At 41.1% G+C, this 23,601-nt stretch overlaps 1 protein-coding gene across 2 annotated transcripts; it reads left to right on the top strand.

Moving 5' to 3' along the window:
* Window positions 1-8,652: 8,652 nt before the first annotated feature.
* gpr173 (G protein-coupled receptor 173) lies at window positions 8,653-22,170 on the top strand. Of its 2 annotated transcripts, XM_085394689.1 has the most exons (3): window positions 8,653-9,363; window positions 9,434-9,504; window positions 15,891-22,170. In XM_085394689.1, the coding sequence occupies exon 3, from the start codon at window positions 16,014-16,016 to the stop codon at window positions 17,196-17,198; it is 1,185 nt and encodes a 394-aa protein (XP_085250815.1). In that variant the 5' UTR covers window positions 8,653-9,363; window positions 9,434-9,504; window positions 15,891-16,013; the 3' UTR covers window positions 17,199-22,170. The 2 variants fall into 2 exon arrangements, with proteins under 2 accessions (XP_085250815.1, XP_085250814.1); XM_085394688.1 differs by having other exon boundaries at window positions 8,653-9,504.
* Window positions 22,171-23,601: the final 1,431 nt, after the last annotated feature.

Here is a 23,601-nt window from a genome sequence, read left to right as displayed (position 1 = left end):
TGATGTCGGCGTAAATGTGCAGTCATATTCGTTGTGTTCCCACTAGTGCTTTCAGGTTAATCTCGTTGAAATGACCTTAACGCCACAACACGGCAAATCTCCGTTAACGAGCTACCGCCGATCGCTCCGTGCATGGGGCTAGACGGCCAACACGTTAACGAGCTAACTGCGCTAACACACTAGTTCACACCAATGTAATTGAGCATTGCATGGCACATCCAACATACTGTTTTACTTTAGTCCATGACTCGCTTACCTTCAGGGTCATACGTCACATGAAAACCAAAATAATTCCAAACGCCAGATCTGAATGAGGTTCAATTTGCCTGTTGCAAGTAGAGCTTAACTTCTGTCTCGCTAGCTTGCCCTGCGCTCTTCCTTCTGACTATGCTGTCTGTGTTGAGCGCTCAGTGGATCTGCGCTCGACAGTGCAGCCTAGGCGGAGTAGTCGAACACAGATTCACTGAGCGCTCAACACAGACAGCATCGTCAGAAGGAAAATTGATAAAATAAATTACAAATGTTGTATTGTTCGATACATATGCGTACCGAACCGAAAGCACTGTATCGAACGGTTCAATATCGATACGAATATCGTTGCACCCCTAATATATATATATATATATATATATATATATATATATATATATATATATATATATATATATATATATAAATCTTATAAAGTTTGTATCTGTCTTGTGTGAAGCTTGTATGAAAAGCATACAAGAGTGAAAACACGTATAAGATCCCTTGAAAAATTATATAATGAAACTTGTATGTTTTGGATACTTACTAAAACAATATATGAAAGTAATGAGAAAGTGGCCACTTTCATGAGTAAATCATATAAGTTTTTACTATTTCTTTTCCATATGGGTTCTCATTGTTTTTATACACACTATTATATCACAGAGCATTCTCACTCCCGAGGCGTAACATGTCGACGTTTTGTCACGTCCCGCGGCGTTCCTGGGGAACGCGAAAGGAGACCTTCGGCATTCTTATGGTACGCGGCGGGTTATGGCTGGAATCCAGTGAATGACACTCCCGCGGTAATAGACGTTCCAGCCCTGTATTCCAGCCCTAAACCTAACCTTATCCCTAGCCCTAACCATAACCTTATTCCTGACCTTAACCAGGTCTTTAATGATGTTAAATAGCGTGTTTCTAAGCGATTTGAAGAAAAAGAGCGAACATGTGTAGATTCAGTCCAGACGGTTCTCATATGTCCTCTTTTTTCCGAGGTCGTCATTTAGGAACGTGTTGGGTAGCCGAAAACGTAATATGGTGACGATTTGTCACCTAGCGTAAAATGTTACGCTTTGGGAGTGAGAACGAGTTGCATATCACAACAGCACACTGAACTTTTCTCAGTCAGAAGTCTTGCTCTCTCACTTTCCTAATTGCTGTTAAGCATTGCATTAGTGTTTTCAATCAAATTGTTTCAAGTTTTTTCAGATACGTATGATAGTAACAAGCTGTCAGATTTACTTTCACAGCTATATATATAAATAAATTATATATATATATATATATATATATATATATATATATATATATATATATATATATATATATATATATATATATATATATATATATATAGCAGCTAGCTCGTTAACGCGCTGATGAGGCCTGGGAGCTTGAGGGTCCAATATTGTTCCTGAGATCTGCTGGTGCCACTTGCCTAGCTTGGGGGTCACTGCACCGAGTGCACAGATTACCACTGGGACCACTGTTACCTTCACCCTCCAGATAATCTTGAGTTTTCTTTCTTCCTGATGTTGCTTTCATTTGGTATACTTGCATCTACCACTATGACCGTCCTCCTCTGCTTGTCTACCACTACAATGTCCAGGTGGTTAGCCATTAGCCGTTAGCCACCAGTTTGTCCGTCTGTATCTTAGCAGTTATCTTGCTCTCATTTCTGGAAATCTGGCCAAATTTATTAAACACCCCCAAAACATGACTATCCAGAGTTGGGACCAGGAAGCAGAGTTGCAGTCTTACAGCTTCTCTCCTCCGGCTATCCCCCCAAAACCTCATCTCTGTAGAGACTGTGTCAGCTCCCAAACAGACAAAAAAAAACAAACCCTAAAAACCAGCAAAAAATGACTTAAATATAAAAAAATCACAAAGAAAGAACAATACTGTATCCACATCTGAACCAAAGAGTAAAACAGTGAAATGGGGATTATTAAACATTAGGTCTCTCTCTTCTGCTAGTACATGACTTAATAATTGATCAACAAATCGATTTACTTACAGAAACCTGGTTACAGCAGGATGATTATATTAGATTAAATGAATCAACACCCCCGAGTTATTCTAATCATCAGAAACCTCGAAGCACAGGCTGAGGGGGCGGTGTGGCAGCAATTTTACACACCAGCCTATCAATCAACCAAAGACCCAGGCAGACTTTTAATTCATTTGAAAGCCTGGTGCTTAGCTTTGTCCACCCCAGCTGTAAAACTCAGAAACCAGTCTTGCTTGTTATCATCTATCGTCCACCTGACTCTTACAGAGTTTCTGTCTGATTTTTCAGACTTTTTATCTGATTTAGTGCTCAGTTCAGATGAAATAATTATTGTGGGTGATTTTAACATCCATGTAGATGCTAAAAATGACAGCCTCAATACAGGATTTAATCTCTTATTAGACTCAATTGGCTTCTCTCAAGATGTAAAAGAACCCACCCACCACTTTAACCACACTCTAGATCTTGTTTTAACATATGGAATAGAAACTGAACATTTAACAGTATTTCCTGAAAACCCTCTCCTGTCTGATCATTTCCTGATAACATTTACATTTACAATAATTGATTACACAGCAGTGGGGAGTAGACTTTATCACAGTAGATGTCTTTCTGAAAGTGCTGTAACTAAGTTTAAGAATATAATCCACCCACTGTTATCATCTTCAATGCCCTGTACCAACACAGAGCAGAGCAGCTACCTGAAGGTCGATCATCTTGTTAATAACTTTGCCTCCTCACTACGTACGACTCTGGATACTGTAGCCCCGTTGAAAAATAAGGCCTCAAATCAGAAGTACCTGACTCCGTGGTATAATTCTCAAACAAGTAGCCTAAAGCAGATAACTTGTAAGCTGGAGAGGAAATGATGTGTCACAAATTTAAATCATCATTTAGCCTGGAGAAATAGTTTGTTGCTTTATAAGAAAGCCCTCCGCAAAGCCAGAACATCTTACTATTCGTCACTGATTGAAGAAAATAAGAACAACCCCAGGTTTCTCTTCAGCACTGTAGCCAGGCTGACAAAAAGTCAGAGCTCTATTGAGCCAACCATCCCTTTAACGTTAACTAGTAATGACTTCATGAATTTATTTACAAATAAAATTTTAACCATTAGAGAAAAAATTACCAATAATCATCCCACAGATGTAATATTACCTACAGCTACTTTCAGAACCATTGATATTCATTTAGACTCTTTTTCTCCAATTGATCTTTCTGAGTTCACTTCAATAATTACTTCCTCCAAACCATCAACATGTCTTTTAGACCCCATTCTTACAAAACTGTTCAAAGAAGTCCTGCCATTAATTGATGCTTCAATCTTAAATATGCTGCTAGACCTCAGTGCAGCGTTTGATACTGTTGACCATAATATCCTATTAGAGCGATTGGAGCACGCTGTAGGTATTACAGGTACTGCGCTGCAGTGGTTTGTATCATATCTATCTAATTTTTGCATGTAAATGGAGAGTCCTCTTCACACACTGAGGTCAATTATGGAGTTCCACAGGGTTCGGTGCTAGGATCAAGTCTGTTTACATTATACATGCTTCCCTTAGACAGTATCATTAGAAGACATAGCATACATTTTCACTGCTACGCAGATGACACCCAGCTCTATCTGTCTATGAAGCCAGATAACACACACCAATTAGTTAAACTGCAGGAATGTCTTAAAGACATAAAGACCTGGATGGCTGCTAACTTTCTGCTTCTTAATTCAGATCAAACTGAGGTTATTGTACTCGGCCCTGAAAAGCTTAGAAATATGGTATCTAACCAGATTCTTACTCTGGATGGCATTGCTTTGGCCTCCAGTAATGCTGTGTATTTCTTCAAAAAAGTAACTGAGTTTTGTAAACAACAAAGGTATATGCAGCTATTTATCTAAAAATGTAGCCAAGGCTTCTTCTTTTTTTTAAATAAACATTTAAAACTATTTACAATCAGGTGTTCTGCATCAAATAAGATGCCACACAAATTATTTGTGCCACTCCAAAAAATAATTTTTGTCCACTATAAGACAGCGGACCCCACAGACCGGTACGGAATTGTTTGTTACCGGGCCACAAGAGTTGAGGCTCCGATGTGAAATTCAGGGTTTTTATTGTTTTTAGCGTTATTTTTTTTTTTATATATCATTTTAATCATTAACTTGGTGTCTCTCGTTCTTTTCCCGTGTGTTTTCTTTTTTTATTTGGTACCAGTACTGGTTTTATTTTGTTGTATTCATCCGCGACACCTTAAAGGCCAATCCGTGAAAATACTATCGGACATAAATCGGTCAATGGTGCAAAAAAGGTTGGGGACCACTGCTATAAGATGAAGGAGCACATCAGAGTTTACTTTATAACCTGCCTTTGGTGGCTTTTTGGCAGCAACTGTGACATTCAGCAGTCGCCTCATTGTTCTGACACTACACACTAACTACACAACACACTAACTTTAGCATTCAGTCTCCATGAATCTGCAAACAGAGACACTCTCCAAGAAACTGTCTGACTGCCTCTTTCTCTGTCAGCTTATGTTTCTGCTTCAAATGGTTATGTGTTCTACTCCGAGCCAAAACTCTGTTTATAGCAAAGTCTGTGTTTGTGCAGATCAGAGATCTTCCACCACTAGAGCCTGTATTGGCTTGAAATACTGCCCCCTTCTGGCAGCATTTCATGTGACAGCAGAGATCCAGGGCATCTCTCCTGTTTTATCTCTCTCCATTGCTTCTCCAATGCATTCAGTGGCTTCCTCATAAACTGACATTTACAATAATGAATTATACAGCAGTGGGGAGTAGACTTCATCACAGTAGATACATTTCTGAAAGTGCTGTAACTAAGTTTAAGAATAAAATTCTCCCACTGTTAGCATCTTCAATGCCCTGTACCAACACAGAGCAGAGCAGCTACCTGAATGCTACTCCAACAGAGGTCAATTATCTTGTTAATAATTTCACCTCCTCACTACGAACGACTCTGGATACTGTAGCTCCTCTGAAAAATAAAGCCTCTAATCAGAAGTACTTGACTCCATGGTATAACTCTCAAACGTGGACCTTAAAGCAGATAACTTGTAAGCTGGAGAGGAAATGGCTTATCACAAAAGAGATAGAAGATCATCATTTAACCTGGAGAAATAGTTTGTTGCTTCACTGATTAAAGAAAATAAGAACAACCCTAGGTTTCTCTTCAGCACTGTAGCCAGGCTGACAAACAGTCAGAGCTCTGCTGAGCCAACCATTCCTTTAACATTAACGAGTAATGGCTTCATGAAGTTCTTCACAAATAAATTTTAACTATTAGACCAATTATATATGCTTCCCTTTGGCAGTATCGTCAGAAGACATACCATACATTTTCACTGCTATGCAGATGACACCCAACTCTATCTATCCATAAAGCCAGATAACACACACCAATTAGTTAAACTGCAGGAATGTTTTACAGAAATAAAGACGTGGATGACCTCTAATTTTCTGGTTCTGGACAATAAACAGTACATTGCACAACAACTGAAACCAGCCCAATGAATGAACAGTGAACTGTGTCAGGGAACCCCCGATTTGATTTTCACCCAGGTGTCATTAACATATCTGAACCAATGACTTGGTGGTATTCCAGGGTAGGATAACAAAGCCCTCTTTTCCGCTTCTTCCACTTACAAGTCGGCCACAATGGTTGATATTGGGGAACCCATGGCACACCCATGTTTCTGTCTAATAACTTGTATGTGAAATTAGTGGAATTAAGACACAGTTCCTTCAAAATGTAAAAGAACCCACCCACCACTTTATTAACACTCTTGTCCTGACATACTGAATACAAACAGAATATTTAACAGTATTTCCTGAAAACCTTTTTTATTTGATCATGTCTTAGAAACATTTCACTTTACAATAATGAATTACACAGAAGGGGGGAATAGATATCATCACAGTAGATTTCTTTCCATACGGGTTATAACCATAGCTGGACTGGCCATCGAGCATACCGGGTATTTGCCCAGTGGGCCGATGGTGATTCTTCGTTTTTATGGGCCGATGGGTTTTGTTTTGTTTGTTTGTTTTGTAACAGTATAAACAATGAAAGGTGGTGGATTGGCCAGATGCTGGCCGGTGTGTAAAAATAACTCAGTTGTTTGGTGGTGGCTATGGTGGAGCTTTCACAGAGGCCAGCAGGTGGATGAGGAAAAGGGAAGGCAGGAGGAGGAGAGACCCGAGGCGGCCGCCGGTCCAAGTGTCAGGTGAACTGAACTTCAGGTAAGAAGTTATGACCTGCAGTCTATCTGGGTCAGATATAAACCAAGTTTAGTTGTAGCTATTTTCGTTGTGCTAACTTTTTACAATCAGTTACAATAACTCATACTGCATACTAGCTAGCATGTCTGGGCGGGTGCTATGATGTTACTGATAGTGAACTATATTTTATTCATAAGGTTAGTTATTAGAGTTGCCAACCATCCCATAAAAAACGGAATCGTCCCGCATTCAGAGAAAATATTACGCGCTTTGTATTGTGTCCCGTACTTCAGCTAGAATGGAAAAAGACACAAAGCTGGAGTTATTCGGCTTCTGTACGCTGTCAGCTGCCTCTTCTTTGCTCATTCTTTCCCCCTCTCTCTCTCCTGTTGCTACTTCAATCATGAAACTGATCAATGATCAGCTGATCGGCTTTTCTCTCTTGTTTGTTTATCGCCCACTTTGCGCCAGAAAGAGGAAACCGGCCAATTTTTTGTCCCAGTCCAGCCCTGGATACAACTAAGTTTAAAGATATAATTTATCCACTGTTGTCTTCTTCAACGCCCTGTGCAAACACAGTGCAGAGCAATGACCTGAACACTACTCCACAGGTCGGTTACACTGTTAATAATTTTATTTCGTCACTACCTAAAACTCTGGATACTGTAGCTCCTCTGAAAAAGAAAGCCTTAAAATTAGAAGTACTCGACTCCCTGGTATAACTTTCAAATACACATCTTAAAGCAGATTGTCATAATCCTGGGCCATGTTGGCCCAGCATTCTTAGTTTCATGTATTTTTGTATTTTGTTCCTTATTTGACTTCCCCTTGTGACTTTTACCCCCTGTGTGCCCCTCTGTGTATCTGTGAGCCCTCGTTTCCCCTTGTGTTTTATTCCATGTTTTCCCCAGCCCGTTATGTCTGTGCTCTCCCCGTGCTCCCTCTCTCCTCCTGTCTGCGCCTCTGTGTACTTCCTGTTTTACTTTGACAGTCTCCCGTCAGTATGCGTCATGTTGTGTTGCTCCTGCCCTGTCTCGTTACGATTATCTGTGTCAGCTGTGTTCCCCGTGTGCTCCCACCTTCCTCGTTAAACCTCTGTGTATTTATGTCCGCGTCTCCCTCTGTTCAGTGTCGCATTCTCCTCATTCATGGCTGTGTGTTTCTCTGTGTGCTAGTGTATTGCGTCCCAGTGTAGTTTCTTATCAGTTTCTTTCGCTGTTTCCCTCCAGCAATAAAGCTGTGTTTTGAGTTCATTCCTGCCTCTGTGAGCTTGCGTTTGGGTCCACTTCCTGCCTGCCACACAGCCGAATCATGACACAGATAACTCGTAAGCTGGAGAGAAAATAGCATCTCATTAACTTAGAAGATCATCATTTAACCTGGAAAAATTGTTTGTTGGTTTGAAAAAAAAATTAAAAGACCTGCATGAACCTGGAACATCTTACTATTCATCACTAATTAAACAAAATAAGAACAACCCTAGGTTTGTCTTTACCACTGCAGTCAGGCCGACAAAAAGTCAGAGCTCTGTTGAGTCAACCATTCCTTTAACCTTAACTAGCAATGACTTCATGAAGTTCTTCACAAATAATTTTTAACTATTAGAAAAAAATGCTCATAACCATCTCACAAATGTAGTATTATGTACAGCTTCTTTCATATTTATCTAGAATCTTTTCTCCCTTATTGAGTTAACTTCAGTAATTACTTACTCAAACCGTCAGAATGTATTTCCTGCAGGAAGAGCAATCTTGTTCTTACAGTAGATTTTTCATTTTAAATATTTTAAGGACAAACATTGCAAATTTAAATGTAGTAATGTTATATTGGAGCATCATTATGACACTATTATGAGATTATTAATAGAAGTGACGCCATTACTTTATTAAGTGCTACTCTGCTATGTGGAATCATAATAAGATACGATCTGCAATTACGGTATATTGTAAAAATACATGAGATTTCATGTCAATTTTAAGCTTCATCAAAAGGATTTGATTTAGTGTGTCGTTTTCTTTAGATTAATTGTGAAAAAATGCATTTATTCATTTTTACTCTTTACAGATGAAAAGTAGCACTCATATGATGTTAGTTTAAATACAATGGGGGGAAGGGTGCCCTCATCCCCGTGCTTCAGATCGGCCCTGTCCGTGGAACTAACGGGATTAAAATCACTGCGATACCAGGAGGAGTTGCCTGTTTTGGTGCTCATTACCGAAGCTGGGCCCACAGAAGCTGTCCTTTGCATACTGCATTTCCATCTGCCAGTTCACGGCCGGAGATATTTCCATCTATGCTGTAATCCCACGTATGCTCCTGTTTATCATGCCTGGGTACTGACAGGCTGCGGGACACAATGAGGACTGGTATCCGTGTCATCGCGCAGCCTGGAGCTGTCTGGCCTCAGCACGTTAGCAAGCTAACCAATTTTTTCTAAGCAGAAGCCCTGCATTGCTTCGACATGCTAAAGGATTTCATGAACAACACACGGGAGGTTTCCTCCGACTTGACTGGAATACTGCGCACGGAAGTGCAGCGAGGAATCGTCAAGGTTTCCGACGACCGCAAGAAGCAGAGGATCCACAGGGCGTCTGTTGCTGTCTGACAGCCCCTACCAAACATGGCTTTACGGCTGCTTTTACAGGATATTACTGCCTCAGATTTCTAACATATAAACAGGAGATACGAGTTGACAGCATACGCATCATAAAGTGTTTGAATGGCGGCGTACACACTGTGTGCTGTGAATGGGACTAGGCGCTTACTGGCCACCGGCACAGGTTGTGTGAAAAGCACCGAGATATGACATGCACAAGAAAAAAGAGGAAAGCTGCTTTTGCTTCTTTAAACCTTTTGATTTTTAAAGGTAGTGTGCAACACTTTTTTTTAATACAGATTTGGTCCACCGGCAACGTTACCTATGCTTCTGTTTTTAGGCTAGAAGCCAGGTGCATCACCGTATTTCATGTAGACTGCAACAGACGTCTGGACAAGCAACCCACGGCAGGTAAGGAGCTCAGTATGACTGCCATTTAATATTGCCTACACAAAATGTCACACTTTCTGCTTCTGTGTGCCTGTATATTTATCTGAGTGCAGTAAGCTCTTGCTGGCATTTTTCTAGCATCCTCTAGGCCCAGACAATTGCAGCTTTCTAAGACTGTTGCCCTTTGTCTGCCCCAGCCTCTACAGGGTGAGCACCAAATGAGGGCCTCTGAATGTAGAACAAATCAGAATGTTGAAGCATGCCTCAGAGCAGCATAAATGATGTTGATGATAAATAATACAGGATTTCCAGCAGCTATACAACCTTGATCAGCACTGGGACTGCCAACTTATTTAGTATCATTTGATGTTTGGGCCATTCACAGAACACAGAACAAACTCCTGGGGGCATATAGACAACACTGTTTCAGGTTTTGAGACAGCCACCCTCCTTAAGGCTGGACTGTAGCACCCGGTGGCCCCCATGTCCTCAACAGACCTGTAGACTCCATGTAGGGAAGCCTGATGCTGGGTGCAGCTGTCAGAAACCAACAATGTACATCTCATCCAGTGAGCTTTGTCGCCTCCTCCCACCGATGTAAAGCTAGAGGTACTGGGTTGCTGTTGCTACCCAGTTCCTGACAGTGACTCTGCCCTCCGCCGCCAACCAACTTTCAGCTTGACAAAGCCCCTCCTTTAAGATGCACAGCCTCTCTCACAGAATTCACCACAGCTCCCAGCCTGTGGCTTAGCAGGGCTTCAATTCGTGTTGACAGTGTGCTCTTAGCTCTGTATTTTTGTAAATCCTATCAAATTAACTTCAACATAAATCCTAAAACGTCAGCAAGAGAATTCCTTCGGTAATGTGTGTTTTCCGATGGTTGTCAAATTGCTGTTTTAAACTGTCATCTCAGTGCTAAATTAGAAACATCCAGTTAAACAGTTAAACTCATAAGGAACAGTTATTCCTGCCACTTAGTGAAGCCAGGGATTTGAAACTCTGCTCTAATCCTCTTCTACCAAATAAACAGGGAAGAGCAGCATTGCTTTTTCACTTTTTGATATAGTCTTGAACAAAGCTAAAGTTTGAAGTGTCGGGATGTTTTGTTTTTACAAAGTGGGTTTGGGATTGAATTTGCTAATACAAGTTTAAATGTAGTGTCATCAATGACGGTTAGCCTTCCCGAAGCAGAAATAAAATGTGCTGAAATTAAGTCACCACTGTAATGCAGTGCTCTGGTTTCTCTGCATTGAAGAGTTATCATTTAAACCACAAAGTGATATTTTAGTTTGACATATCCACAAAACTGTATTTAAGAGTGTTCTGGTCTTCTTTCCGTGTGGTCGTGGTAGCACTGTTCTTTTTGAGAACAAAGCTTTTTTTCTTGCAGCCGTGGTATGGATGCCATTCTTGTTCAGTGTTCTTCTCTTACTCTTCTTCTCATCAAACTGAGGTTATTGTACTCGGCCCTGTTTACTGTTTGACATTTATTCAGCTGTGTGAAACCCCGGAAGAACCCTCCAGAGCAGTGGTGGTCCTAGCCTGTTTGGCGCCCTGGGCCCCCACCCCACCCACACACACACACACACACACACACACACACACACACACACACACACACACACACACAGACAAAACATATTAAGGATTGTACATTAACATAAAACTGTTGTACACACACACATATAAAGACAGAGAGAGTATGCATAGTATGCAAACGGCTACAAAACAGCCATGATAATTCGTAATACAATGAGAACAGGACAAATCAACAATTGACAATGACTAATTAATATTAAAATCTGTAACATAATGTATTGTTTGGAGTTAAGTCTGTTACTGTTGCTATTTTTACCATTTCTTCTTGGAGCAACTGTAACACACATAATTTCCTTAGGGATTAATAAAGTATTCTTATTCTGATTGTTTCAGGATACATGACCTGCCATTATCCAATGACACATCTGCTTACCTGTATCTTTTTCTCGTTTCTCTTCCTCTTCTTTTCTCTTTTTTCTAAACTGAGGACCTGATGGCTTTGAACTTTTCTTGTCCATCTTCCATTGGTTTTAATTTTGCACTCTAGTATGAACAGCCATCCCTCAACCCGAGGATCACCACAACATAATCTAACACACCTACACCTTAGTTCACAGATTCACTTTGTCTAAGGTGCATTTCTGAGATTTCACACAGCCCAGGATTCAAATCATGAATACATAATGGGCTTGGATTTACAACATTATAAATGAAATGTGCTCTATTTGGAAGCAGCCGGCCCCTCCCCTTTCGACGGGTTGTGTGTGAGACTTTAAATCAACAAACTGTAAATTTTAAATTGTTATTGATCCCTTTACCCCTAGTCCTAAAGTGTATATTTATTTTCTTACTCTTCTTATATATATTGTTTGTTTACTTGCACTGTTGTAACTGGAGCCTCGTCGTCTCGTCTCTCTATACAGGGAGTGCAGAATTATTAGGCAAGTTGTATTTTTGAGGAATAATTTTATTATTGAACAACAACCATGTTCTCAATGAACCCAAAAAACTCATTAATATCAAAGCTGAATGTTTTTGGAAGTAGTTTTTAGTTTGTTTTTAGTTTTAGCTATTTTAGGGGGATATCTGTGTGTGCAGGTGACTATTACTGTGCATAATTATTAGGCAACTTAACAAAAAACAAATATATACCCATTTCAATTATTTATTTTTACCAGTGACACCAATATAACATCTCCACATTCACAAATATACATTTCTGACATTCAAAAACAAAAGAAAAACAAATCAGCGACCAATATAGCCACCTTTCTTTGCAAGGACACTCAAAAGCCTGCCATCCATGGATTCTGTCAGTGTTTTGATCTGTTCACCATCAACATTGCGTGCAGCAGCAACCACAGCCTCCCAGACACTGTTCAGAGAGGTGTACTGTTTTCCCTCCTTGTAAATCTCACATTTGATGATGGACCGCAGGTTCTCAATGGGGTTCAGATCAGGTGAACAAGGTGGCCATGTCATTAGTTTTTCTTCTTTTATACCCTTTCTTGCAGCCACGCTGTGGAGTACTTGGATGCGTGTGATGGAGCATTGTCCTGCATGAAAATCATGTTTTACTTGAAGGATGCAGACTTCTTCCTGTACCACTGCTTGAAGAAGGTGTCTTCCAGAAACTGGCAGTAGGACTGGGAGTTGAGCTTGACTCCATCCTCAACCCGAAAAGGCCCCACAAGCTCATCTTTGATGATACCAGCCCAAACCAGTACTCCACCTCCACCTTGCTGGCGTCTGAGTCGGACTGGAGCTCTCTGACCTTTACCAATCCAGCCACGGGCCCATCCATCTGGCCCATCAAGACTCACTCTCATTTCATCAGTCCATAAAACCTTAGAAAAACCAGTCTTGAGATATTTCTTAGCCCAGTCTTGACGTTTCAGTTTGTGTGTCTTGTTCAGTGGTGGTCGTCTTTCAGCCTTTCTTACCTTGGCCATGTCTCTGAGTATTGCACACCTTGTGCTTTTGGGCACTCCAGTGATGTTGCAACTCTGAAATATGGCCAAACTGGTGGCAAGTGGCATCTTGGCAGCTGCACGCTTGACTTTTCTCAGTTCATGGGCAGTTATTTTGCACCTTGGTTTTTCCACACGCTTCTTGCGACCCTGTTGACTATTTTGAATGAAACGCTTGATTGTTCGATGATCACGCTTCAGAAGCTTTGCAATTTTGAGACTGCTGCATCCCTCTGCAAGATATCTCACTATTTTTGACTTTTCTGAGCCTGTCAAGTCCTTCTTTTGACCCATTTTGCCAAAGGAAAGGACGTTGCCTAATAATTATGCACACCTGATATAGGGTGTTGATGTCATTAGACCACACCCCTTCTCATTACAGAGATGCACATCACCTAATATGCTTAATTGGTAGTAGGCTTTCAAGCCTATACAGCTTGGAGTAAGACAGCATGCATGAAGAGGATGATGTGGACAAAATACTCATTTGCCTAATAATTCTGCACTCCCTGTATACTGTACTGTAGCGGAGATGACAATAAAGTTTACTTTGACTTCAGCAGCAAGCAGGTGCACCGAGGGCTCTCGCGCTCACTTTTCGTGTATAGAATTTCAAAAAAACATCGGTGCAAATTATAAGTCTGTATCATGATGTCTGGTGTTTTCGTGTTTGTTGGTTTGTTTTTATTTTGTTTTATTTTGCGAGTTGGTTATTAGACGCTGCTCCAGCCGGTCAGTGAATCCCCCGCCACCCCGCCCTCTCCTTTCTGCGCCGCAAGCAGCAGGCGCACCTCGCAAACGAAGGGCACCCTTACTCCCAGCAAATGGGCAATAGAAAACCGATCGGTGCCTATGCCATTCCCAATATGCGCTGGCTGGCGTCGGGGCAGCATGAGCACGATCTTTTTTTTTTTTTTTTTTTTTTTTTTTTTGCCAATGCCCGTGATGCCGCCCCACGAAAAAAATTGAAAACGATGTGCTGGGAATTTGCTGATTTCCCCGGCTCAGATATTTGAAGTTTAAAGTCTGAAAATATGTTAAAAGTTTATTTTGCAACCCAGAAAGAGTAATAAGAGTAATATTAAAACTAAGTAGCTGCAGTAGTAGTAGCCATTGTTGGAAACTGGAATTGGCTGGGCCAGTCTGGGATATGGTTTTTCAGTTTTGTTGTCCGGGTGGAAATTCATGAGAAATTCGGGAGAATGGTGGCTCCAGGAGATTTTCGGGAGGGGCACTGAAATTTGGGATTCTCCCGGAAAATCGGGAGGGTTGGCATGTATGCCTCTATACCGTGACCTTAAGATTATGCTTAAAACCCCCAAAAGTTGATTCTGTTCATCTGGACATAGCGTTTTCAATGTGAGAAACCTTTCATCACTCATCCAGCCTCAGCTGACTGCAGGTTTCCGCAACCTTACAAAGAGTACATAATGGCTGAAAGTAGAACCACTGGCGAACAATGGGCTGTGAGGTCAGTTTCTTGATCAATAATGTGCAAATTGTCATGACCATTGATGAAAGACCACTGATCAATGGCCATGAGTACCATTCACAGAGAGTTTGGGAATGGCTGCAAAGATGGTCCCCTCTTCTATAGCCACTAGATCACGACCAAACCATGAGAGATCCAGGCTTTTAAACATGAACACTGATAAGGTGGATGGTCTCTCTCCTTTTTAACCCAGGGTCCATGTTTTCCAGCAAGAACCCAGGAACAGTTTTCCACATTGCCTCTGTCCTTTTGCATAAAGAAGGCAACAGCATTTCTGTAGCCTATTCACATGTGACTTCTTTGCATGGCGAAGCTTTAACCTGCATTTGTGGATACCACAGCAACCTGTGCTCATAGACTGTGATTTCTGGCAGTGTTCCTGAGCACAGTGATGTCCACGATAGAGTGATGTCTGTTTTTAATACAGTGCTGCCCGAGGGTCTGATGATTACAGACATTTGTCCAGATTCTCTGAATCCTTAGACAATATTTTGTTCCGCTTTTTCACCTTTTCATTTTCATTATTATAGTTAGTTTCCTAATTGCAGAAGATAATAACATAAACTTTATAGGGCTGAACATCACACAGGGTATCAGAAGTATGAAGACACTGTGACGATCAGAGTTAGTATAAGCCTGTACACTCTGAGTAGTTTTATTGCTTTTTATTATTTGATCATGTTTCTCTTTAGTGTTTAGTAGTAGATCTTTTTCAGAATTTCAGTGTAGATGTTAAAATATAAATACAGCTTATTCACAGTGTTTAGTTATCCCTAGTCAAAAATAAAGGTTGTGAAATTTGACCAAACTGATAAAGATATTATGTATATTTTTATTTCAATTCAATTAGTTTTACATGTCCCAATCCAGCTAGCACTGGTTTGTTTCATAACTGTTATTATCGTTTTTAAAATGATTTTTCACACCTTGTGTTCAGTGTCATGTACCTAAAATTTAACCAAAAAATTAAACAAGTGTCACAGCAAATGGATATTTGCCACTAAAGTTCAGTAAAAGGAATAAAAGGGAGGGGATTTCACTTCAATTCTTAAATTAAAAAAATATTTTTTTAAAAATTGACTCTTAAGGGGTCAGGTGAGATTTTATTCCTCAAATTTGGTTGATTATATATGAAATGGCCCAATCGTCATGATTTTCAGTACTCATTTGTAGACTAACACGTGAAAACTCCGGGCGAAGTCATGTTGAACATTTCTGAATTATGTTTTAAGTATGTTTTTGACGTTGCCACCAAAAATGCGGTTTCTGCGTTAGAGAAAAAGAAGCCATGTGTTGTTTTGTCCTTTTAATCTGTGCTAGTAATACATGAGTGACTGAAATGATTTTTAATTTCTGATGAAGAGCCATCAAACGCCTAATTCTTGATCTCCTCTGGTTGTTTTCAGGACCCGTGTGAGGATTAAGAGGCAAGAGGAGAGGTCACAACAACGAAGGGACTTTGCTCGAAATGGAGCAATGTGGGGAGGTGGTGGTGGAGTGGTGACTTTGTTGTCCAAAAAAAAGGTGTTATGGGTGGGGGGGCATTTGGGATGGCAAATGGAAATGAGAGCAGTGAAGGGCCTGTGGGGCCAATGGCAGCAGTGGTGGCTACTGCAGAAGGCATGGTAGCAGACAGTTCATCCTCCGTTATCTCTACGTATATTAAACTGGTGCTACTTGGGCTGATCATATGCATTAGTCTGGTGGGGAACTTGGTGGTTTCTCTGCTTGTACTCCGGGACCAGGCTCTGCATAAGGCACCTTACTATTTCCTCCTGGATCTGTGCCTGGCAGACAGCATTCGCTCAGCTATCTGCTTCCCCTTTGTGCTGGTGTCTATAAAAAATGGCTCAGCGTGGACCTACAGTGTGCTCAGCTGCAAGGTGGTAGCCTTCATGGCAGTGCTCTTCTGCTTCCATGCTGCCTTCATGCTCTTCTGCATCAGTGTAACACGCTACATGGCCATTGCACACCACCGTTTTTACTCGAAGCGCATGACATTCTGGACATGTGTGGCGGTAGTGTGCATGGTATGGACGCTATCTGTGGCAATGGCATTCCCGCCTGTTTTTGATGTGGGCACCTATAAATTCATTCGTGAGGAGGACCAGTGCATTTTTGAGCATCGCTACTTCAAGGCTAATGACACACTGGGCTTCATGCTAATGCTTGCTGTACTCATTCTAGCCACACATGTCGTCTACATGAAGTTACTTCTCTTTGAGTACAAGCACCGCAAGATGAAGCCAGTCCAGATGGTGCCAGCTATCAGTCAGAATTGGACCTTTCATGGGCCAGGAGCTACAGGCCAAGCAGCTGCTAACTGGATTGCGGGTTTTGGTAGGGGCCCGATGCCACCCACTCTGCTGGGAATACGGCAAAACTTGCACAACCAGAACCGGCGACTCTTAGGCATGGAGGAGTTTAAAGCAGAGAAGCAGCTTGGCAGGATGTTCTATGTGATCACATTACTGTTCCTGGTGCTCTGGTCTCCCTACATAGTAGCTTGCTACTGGAGGGTGTTTGTCAAGGCTTGCACAATACCACACCGGTACCTCTCCACCACTGTGTGGATGAGTTTTGCCCAAGCAGGGGTCAATCCTATCGTCTGCTTCTTCCTTAATAAAGACTTGAAGAAAGGGCTCCTTTCCCACCTACCAGCCTGCTGCAGGACTAAACCTCATCTGCCACGAGAGCCTTACTGTGTCATGTAACTAGAGATGATGAAGAAAAAAAACAATGGGCAGCCTACAGATGTATTGTATATTGTGCTTGAGTTATTGTGGCATTTGATGCAATGGAAGGTATTTTTAAGCAGTGAGTGGCAACTTGTGAGTGTAGTGTTAAAACACTGGAATGGTAAGCATGTATTTCCATCTGTCAACCAATTTTCACTCTAAATTCAACAGCATACATGAGGTCAGATCTTGACTTTCGATAACAGGAGAAACATACATGTAAATAATATGCAGTCACTGGGAAAACCAAGACAGACAAATAAACTAAGCTTAAGATTTTAAAAAAATGCCATTTAGAAAAGTCTTGAATACAAAGGATGTTGGGCTTGTGACAAACAGAATCCTAAAGGACGTAATAAATCCACTTTTAGTCGGAATCTTAATGTCATCATTATACTGGAATAACTGATGATTGTCCAGCAGCAGTGGCTGATGAGAGTAAAAAAGTGCTCAGCTAGATTCAAACCAGCATTCGTGTTGACTCACCAGTTTTATTAGAATGTCAGTTTTAGTTCACAACAACATAAAGTTTCCAGAAATACAAACGTTAGTTCAAGAAAAGATGTGGAAGGTTGTTTAATGCATTTAGCTGGTGATTACATTGTTGCTGAGTCATATTAATCAAGTATCAACAGGTCATTTATGATCAAATGGAGGTACAGTGGACCCCACAAACACCTTTTAGTGCCCCTGTAGTGGTACGGTACATGGCACCGTTCACAACTGAAACATTTTAGATTGACTTAAAAACATGAATAAATAACAAACTGAGACTGGAGAAACCAAGAATTGTTATCCAATCCTCACAACAAAATGCCGTCACATTATAGGGTGTCGATGTGTTTTCAAGTTTCAGTTTTGTGATTTAACCATCAGTGAGGACGCATAAAGATGACGAGGGTGTGCTGTTGAACACAGATTTTAGCAGGACTTGTAAAAGTCAGAATAAAGGGAGCTGCAGAAACATGCTAACAGACTAAAAACCAAAGTAAAACAGGCGCTGCAGAGTAAATGTACCGTAAAGAATTGATGCAGAATCTCAAAGCAGACAGAAGGATTTTCTTTCCTCAAACACACTGTTTGTTTGCTAGTCACTAAAGCAAACCTTCAATCTGTGTTGCCTAAAACATATTCTCGTTGTTGCTCATTAGCTCAACAGAAAATGTGCAGTAGGGGATGCTTTTCAAGCTTTGAACATTTGCAGATAGAACAATTATTTGTTTTTTCATGTTTTGTTTTTTCCTAAGGACAAATCTGAAGTTACATCTGCATCTGTTACTTGAGCAGCTTCACCTTCATTTTAAAGCAGAAAGACGATTAGCTTTACCAGGCATAGCAACCCAGGATTTTTTTAACCCTCAAGCGACCAAGCCATTTCAGTTGGTATTCTAATGACCGAGTGTGCTATCAGGAATACTTTTTTATGATTTGTTTGTGTATTTCACACTACTACTGTTTCCTTTATCCATGTTAGATATTCTGAAATGCTCTGTTGTCATCAAGTATTGTTTTCAACCATTTTTATGCAAAAAAGATTTAAAATACATGTTGTACAAACAAAATGACATTTAAACAGTCCTTGTCTGTTATTTCTTAAAATACATACATGAAATAATTTTTTGGTTTCAGTGATGTTAGAAAAATAATAATAATATGGAAGTGAAGGATGTTTAAGCTATATGAACTATGTGAATGATGCTTTACAATATAGTAAAATAATTTCAACGCCATAATTCTTGTGATCAGTGACAAATTACAGTGCAGAAGTTGGCATTAAGGATATCTATTTATTGTTTGGTTTTAGTTTGACACAAAATGTGGGGGATTCTTTATGATCTGAATTATTAGCTCATCTGGATAAGTGTCTGCTGTTAGTAGCCAATTTATTGCTCCTAGGTGGGTCTGTCCTGAGAGTACACCCTGAATAGATCTAACCACTTTAGCCTAGTGGCCAGCGTTTCGAGCCGTTGTTTGGTAGTTTGGACAGATTTTTTTTTTTTTTTTTTTTTTTTTTTTACTTCTTATCCATTCAGGACGTGTCTCTCATGACACCCTTCTGCACCTCTGTTGACCAACTTATTGATGCGCTCATTTCTAATCCTGTCCACCCTGCTCACTCTCAGTGAAGATCTGAACATATTCAACTCTGCCACCTCCAGCTCAGTGCCTCTGTCTCCAAACCACCACAGCAGGCCTCAACAGCATCTTGTAAACTTTCCTTTCACTCTTGCTCCTATCTTATGTCACAAATCACCCCTGACACTCATCTTGGAACATCCTGCCTGCTTTCTCTTCTTCACCTCTCTTTTGCACTCTCTGTTGCTTTGGATGGTTGATGCTAGAAAATAAACTCATCTACCTTAACTACCTCTGTTCTTGTTCACCTTCCCACCCGTCTCACTTTCATTCCTCATACCTGCTCCCCACTGTCACTACAGATCAGCGTTATCTGCAAATATCATACTTCACACAGACTCCTGCCTGAGCTCAGCTGTCAGCCTGTCCATCACCACTGCAAACAGGAAGGGGCTCAGTGCAGATCCCTGATGTAATCCCAGCCCCACCTTTATCTGTCACTCCTACTGCACACCTCACCACTATCTCACTGTCCCCATTTCCTGCACCACCCTCACATACTTGTCTACTACTCCTGATTTCCTCACGCAGTACCACAGTTCTGCTTTTGGTACCCCATCATCTGCTTTCTCTGAACAACAAAGACACTCTGAAGCTCCTTCTGACCTTCTCCTGTCTGACTTCTCCATCAACACTCACATTGCATCTGTAGTGCTCTTTCTCAGCATGAAGCCATACTGCTGTCACCTCCAGCAGTTCTGTCCTAAATCATCATGGTATGGCCCAAAAGCTTGGTCTCTCTGTAATTACTACGGCTCTGCACTTCACTCTTGTTCTTGAAAATCACTACCAGTACTCTTCTTCACTCTTCTCTCACTTCTTTCCTCCTCTCTGAGATTCTTTATTCATCAGCTCCTCAAAGTACTCCTTCCATCTTTTCAGCTGACTCTTTTCACTCATTTCGTCATTCCTCTGTGTTGTGTTCCTCACATACAACTCACTATAAACCTTTTTCTTTGCTTTTGCTCTCTCTTTATCGTATGCCTAGGCTCCAATACTCCTGTCTAGTTTTTAAATCTCCCTGACTATCACACTTTTTATTTGCCAACCTCTTCCTTTGAATAATTTACTGTACTTGCTCTTTGCATCACCAAGTCTCCTTGTCCTCTTTCCTCTGTCCAGAGGTTCCATCAAACACCTCTGCAGTTTCCCTCACCACTTCAGCTGTACTTTTGTAGTTATCACCATTCCACCTGATCTTCTGCACACACAATATATCTACCTTCCTTCTCTTCATCATATCAGCCAACTCTCTCCCATTACCAGTTCTATTCCCTACATTTAGAGTAACAATAATACATTTTATTCATAGGCTCTTGTCAAGACATTCATTGAGACCTTAAAAACCATTAAATACCAAAGTCACAGTAGAGTCCCTACTCTCTCCACATTCCTGCCTATCCTTCTTTCCTGCTGCCCAAAACCAGCTCGATGGGGTTTAAGTCTGGAGACTGTGCTGGACTCCATGTTTTCAAGCTCACCATCTTGTTCTTTGTTCCTGAGGTAGTTCTGGCGTAGTTTGGATCTATGTTTTGGGTCATTATCTTGCTGTAGGATGAATCCCTGACCAACTAGGTACATACCAGAGGGTCCTGCATGGTGCTGCACAATGCTGTGGTTTTGGTTCAGGGAGCCTCTCACTCTGTACAAGTCACCGACCCTGGATCCAGCAAAACAGCCCCAGACCATCACACTTCCTCCTCCATGTTTGACGGTTGATACCACACACTGTGGAACCATCCTTTACCTACTCGACGGTGTACAAAGATCCTGTGTGATGAACCAAAGATTTCAAATGTTGATCCATCAGTCCATAATACCTTCTTCTTCAGTAGTCCAGTGGTGGTATTTCATGTCCCAGCCAAGCCTCTTTGTCTTATTCTGACGTCTGGCTTTCTTGCTGCAACTTGTCCTGTCAAACCTGCAGCTCAAAGTCTTCTCTTCACAGTTGAAACTGAGACTTTCTTACTACGACCACTGTTAAGCTGTGCATGAAGCTGTTTTCCTGTCAGCCGCCTATAACACAAGCTGTTAACTCTCAGAAACTTGTCCTCTGATTCAGTTGTGTCTTTGGGTCTGCAGACCTCTTCCTGTCACAGTTTGTTTCTGAGCCTTTGGATGGTGAAGGAAACTGTACTCACTAACACCTTGACTTTCTTTGCGGTTTCTGCATTGGGGCGATCGTGGCTCAAGAGTTGGCAGTTCGTCTTGTAATTGGAAGGTTGCCGGTTCGAGCCGACTGGATTGACAGTCTCGGTTGTTGTGTCCTTGGGCAAGACACTTCACCTACCGCCTACTGGTGATGGCCAGAGGGGCTGATGGCGCAATATGGCAGCCTCGCTTCTGTCAGTCTGCCCCAGGGCAGCTGTGGCTACAACTGTAGCTTGCCTCCACCAGTGTGTGATTGTGAGAGTGAATGAATAGTGGAATTGTAAAGCGCTTTGAGGGTCTCAAAAAGCGCTATATAAATGCAATCTATTATTATTATTATTATTATTATTATTATTATTATTTCTCTGTAGGACACACCAACATTTATAAGTGTTATGATGGTCTGTCTCTCTTCCATTGTTAATCGCCTTTTTCTCACCATTTGTGTACCATCACACTACTATCTGCAGTACAATACTGTTCAACTGATGCTCATGAGGGTATGGTACCACAGTGTGTTCCAACACTGCTTATATGCAGACAGAGGGGGTTGGAAGTAATCCAGAAAAGTTGGAACAGCTGTAGGAATTAGTAGCACCAGCTTCAAGGCTTGATCAAGCTCCATTGTTGCAGAACAGCTTTAAATTGTTAATCCATTTTGTGCTCCTGAAAAAGGCCTTTTTGCATAATTCTGAAATGTACATTATTTTTCAGTTTAGGGAACCTTACCTTTTTTTTTTTTTTTTTTTAACCTCTGGCAGTTCACCACTTACTTTTGTACCATTTCAAGCTATTCATTGTACTTGAACGACTTGAATTGCAATAAATAACTGGAAAAATTAGGGTGTTCTAAAACTTTTGATCAGTAGTGTATATAAAATCCCACTCACCCTGCGGACCGTCTTTATCCTTCAAGCTAGGGTCTTGTACCAGAACCCTGGGATCTTTAGGGTCCTGCACAGTACATGTGCTGATCCTAGGACTGCGCCCTTCTGAACAGAGACCTCACATCTGTTTCCAGGGATCTGCTGAAGCCACTCCCCCAATTTAGGGATCACTTTCCCAAGTGTTCCAATTACCACAGGTACTGTTCCCTTCACCCTCCACATCTTTTTGAGCTTCTCTCTCAGACATTGGTATTTCTCCAGCTTCCCATGTTCCTTCTTCCTGATGTAGATATTACTTGGTATAACTATATTTCATTACAGCCATCTTCCTCTTGGTTAGCCATCACCAGTTTATCCATCTATACCTGGAAGTCCCATATGATGTTAGCTCGGTCATTCCCCACCACCCTAAGGTGTGTACCCCATTTTAACCCTGGGACCTTCCAGGCCATGCTTGGCACAGATGTTCCTGTATACTATTCCAGCCACTTGCTTTTGGCGTTCCATGTATGCCCTGCCTGCTAGCATCTTGCACCCAGCTGTTATGTGCAGGATTGTCTCGGAGGTATCTTGGCACAGCCTGCACCTGGGGTCTTTCCTGTTGTGGTAGACATTAGCCTCAATCGATCTTTATGAAAAATGTAAACATTTTTAGAATGAAAAAAATCACAGTGTGACAAACCCTGAGGCACTAGGTTCGTCAGTTAATCTACTTGGTCACTTGAAGGTTAAAATTGCAATCAGGAGGTAGTAACTCAAAAGTTACATTTTATTCATTATTTCTTATGTTTAAAAATGTAGAACAAAGTCAATATTTTTAGTTGCAATGCTGAGTTATCAAGGACACCCATTTAAACACAGGACACAAAGTCATAGCAAGTTGGCATGCTAAACAAGAACATTCCTCTCTTCCCACGTTTAAACACACGAATGTTAGGTTAATTGAGGATTCTAAATTGCCCACATACAGCATGTGAGAACAATAAAGTGCTTGATGTATATTTAAAAAAGTGTCATATGAATGTATGCTATGAATGAAAAGCGCTGTATAAATGTTAGTATCACTAGTCACTTCATATCCCTATTTTCGTTTTGACAATGACCTTAAAGCAGCTGAAAAAGAAAGATACAAACAGTGTCAGCATCCACTTTATATTTATATTGCAAAACTGATTGGATCTAATAGTCATTACAAGAGAGCGTAC

This window comes from Rhamphochromis longiceps, linkage group LG20 (genome assembly GCF_057381845.1).
Source record: "Rhamphochromis longiceps isolate RC_006_pf linkage group LG20, R_longiceps_female_GT1.1, whole genome shotgun sequence".
In the NCBI taxonomy this organism is placed as follows: Eukaryota; Metazoa; Chordata; class Actinopteri; order Cichliformes; family Cichlidae; genus Rhamphochromis; species Rhamphochromis longiceps.
The sequence above is the reverse complement of the archived record's forward strand: the minus strand, read 5'-3'. Positions and strand labels throughout refer to the sequence as shown.

What these genes read in the sequence shown, in the direction of transcription:
- gpr173 (XM_085394689.1), top strand. Translation starts at nt 16,014, where the DNA reads ATGGGTGGGGGGGCATTTGGGATGGCAAATGGAAATGAGAGCAGTGAA.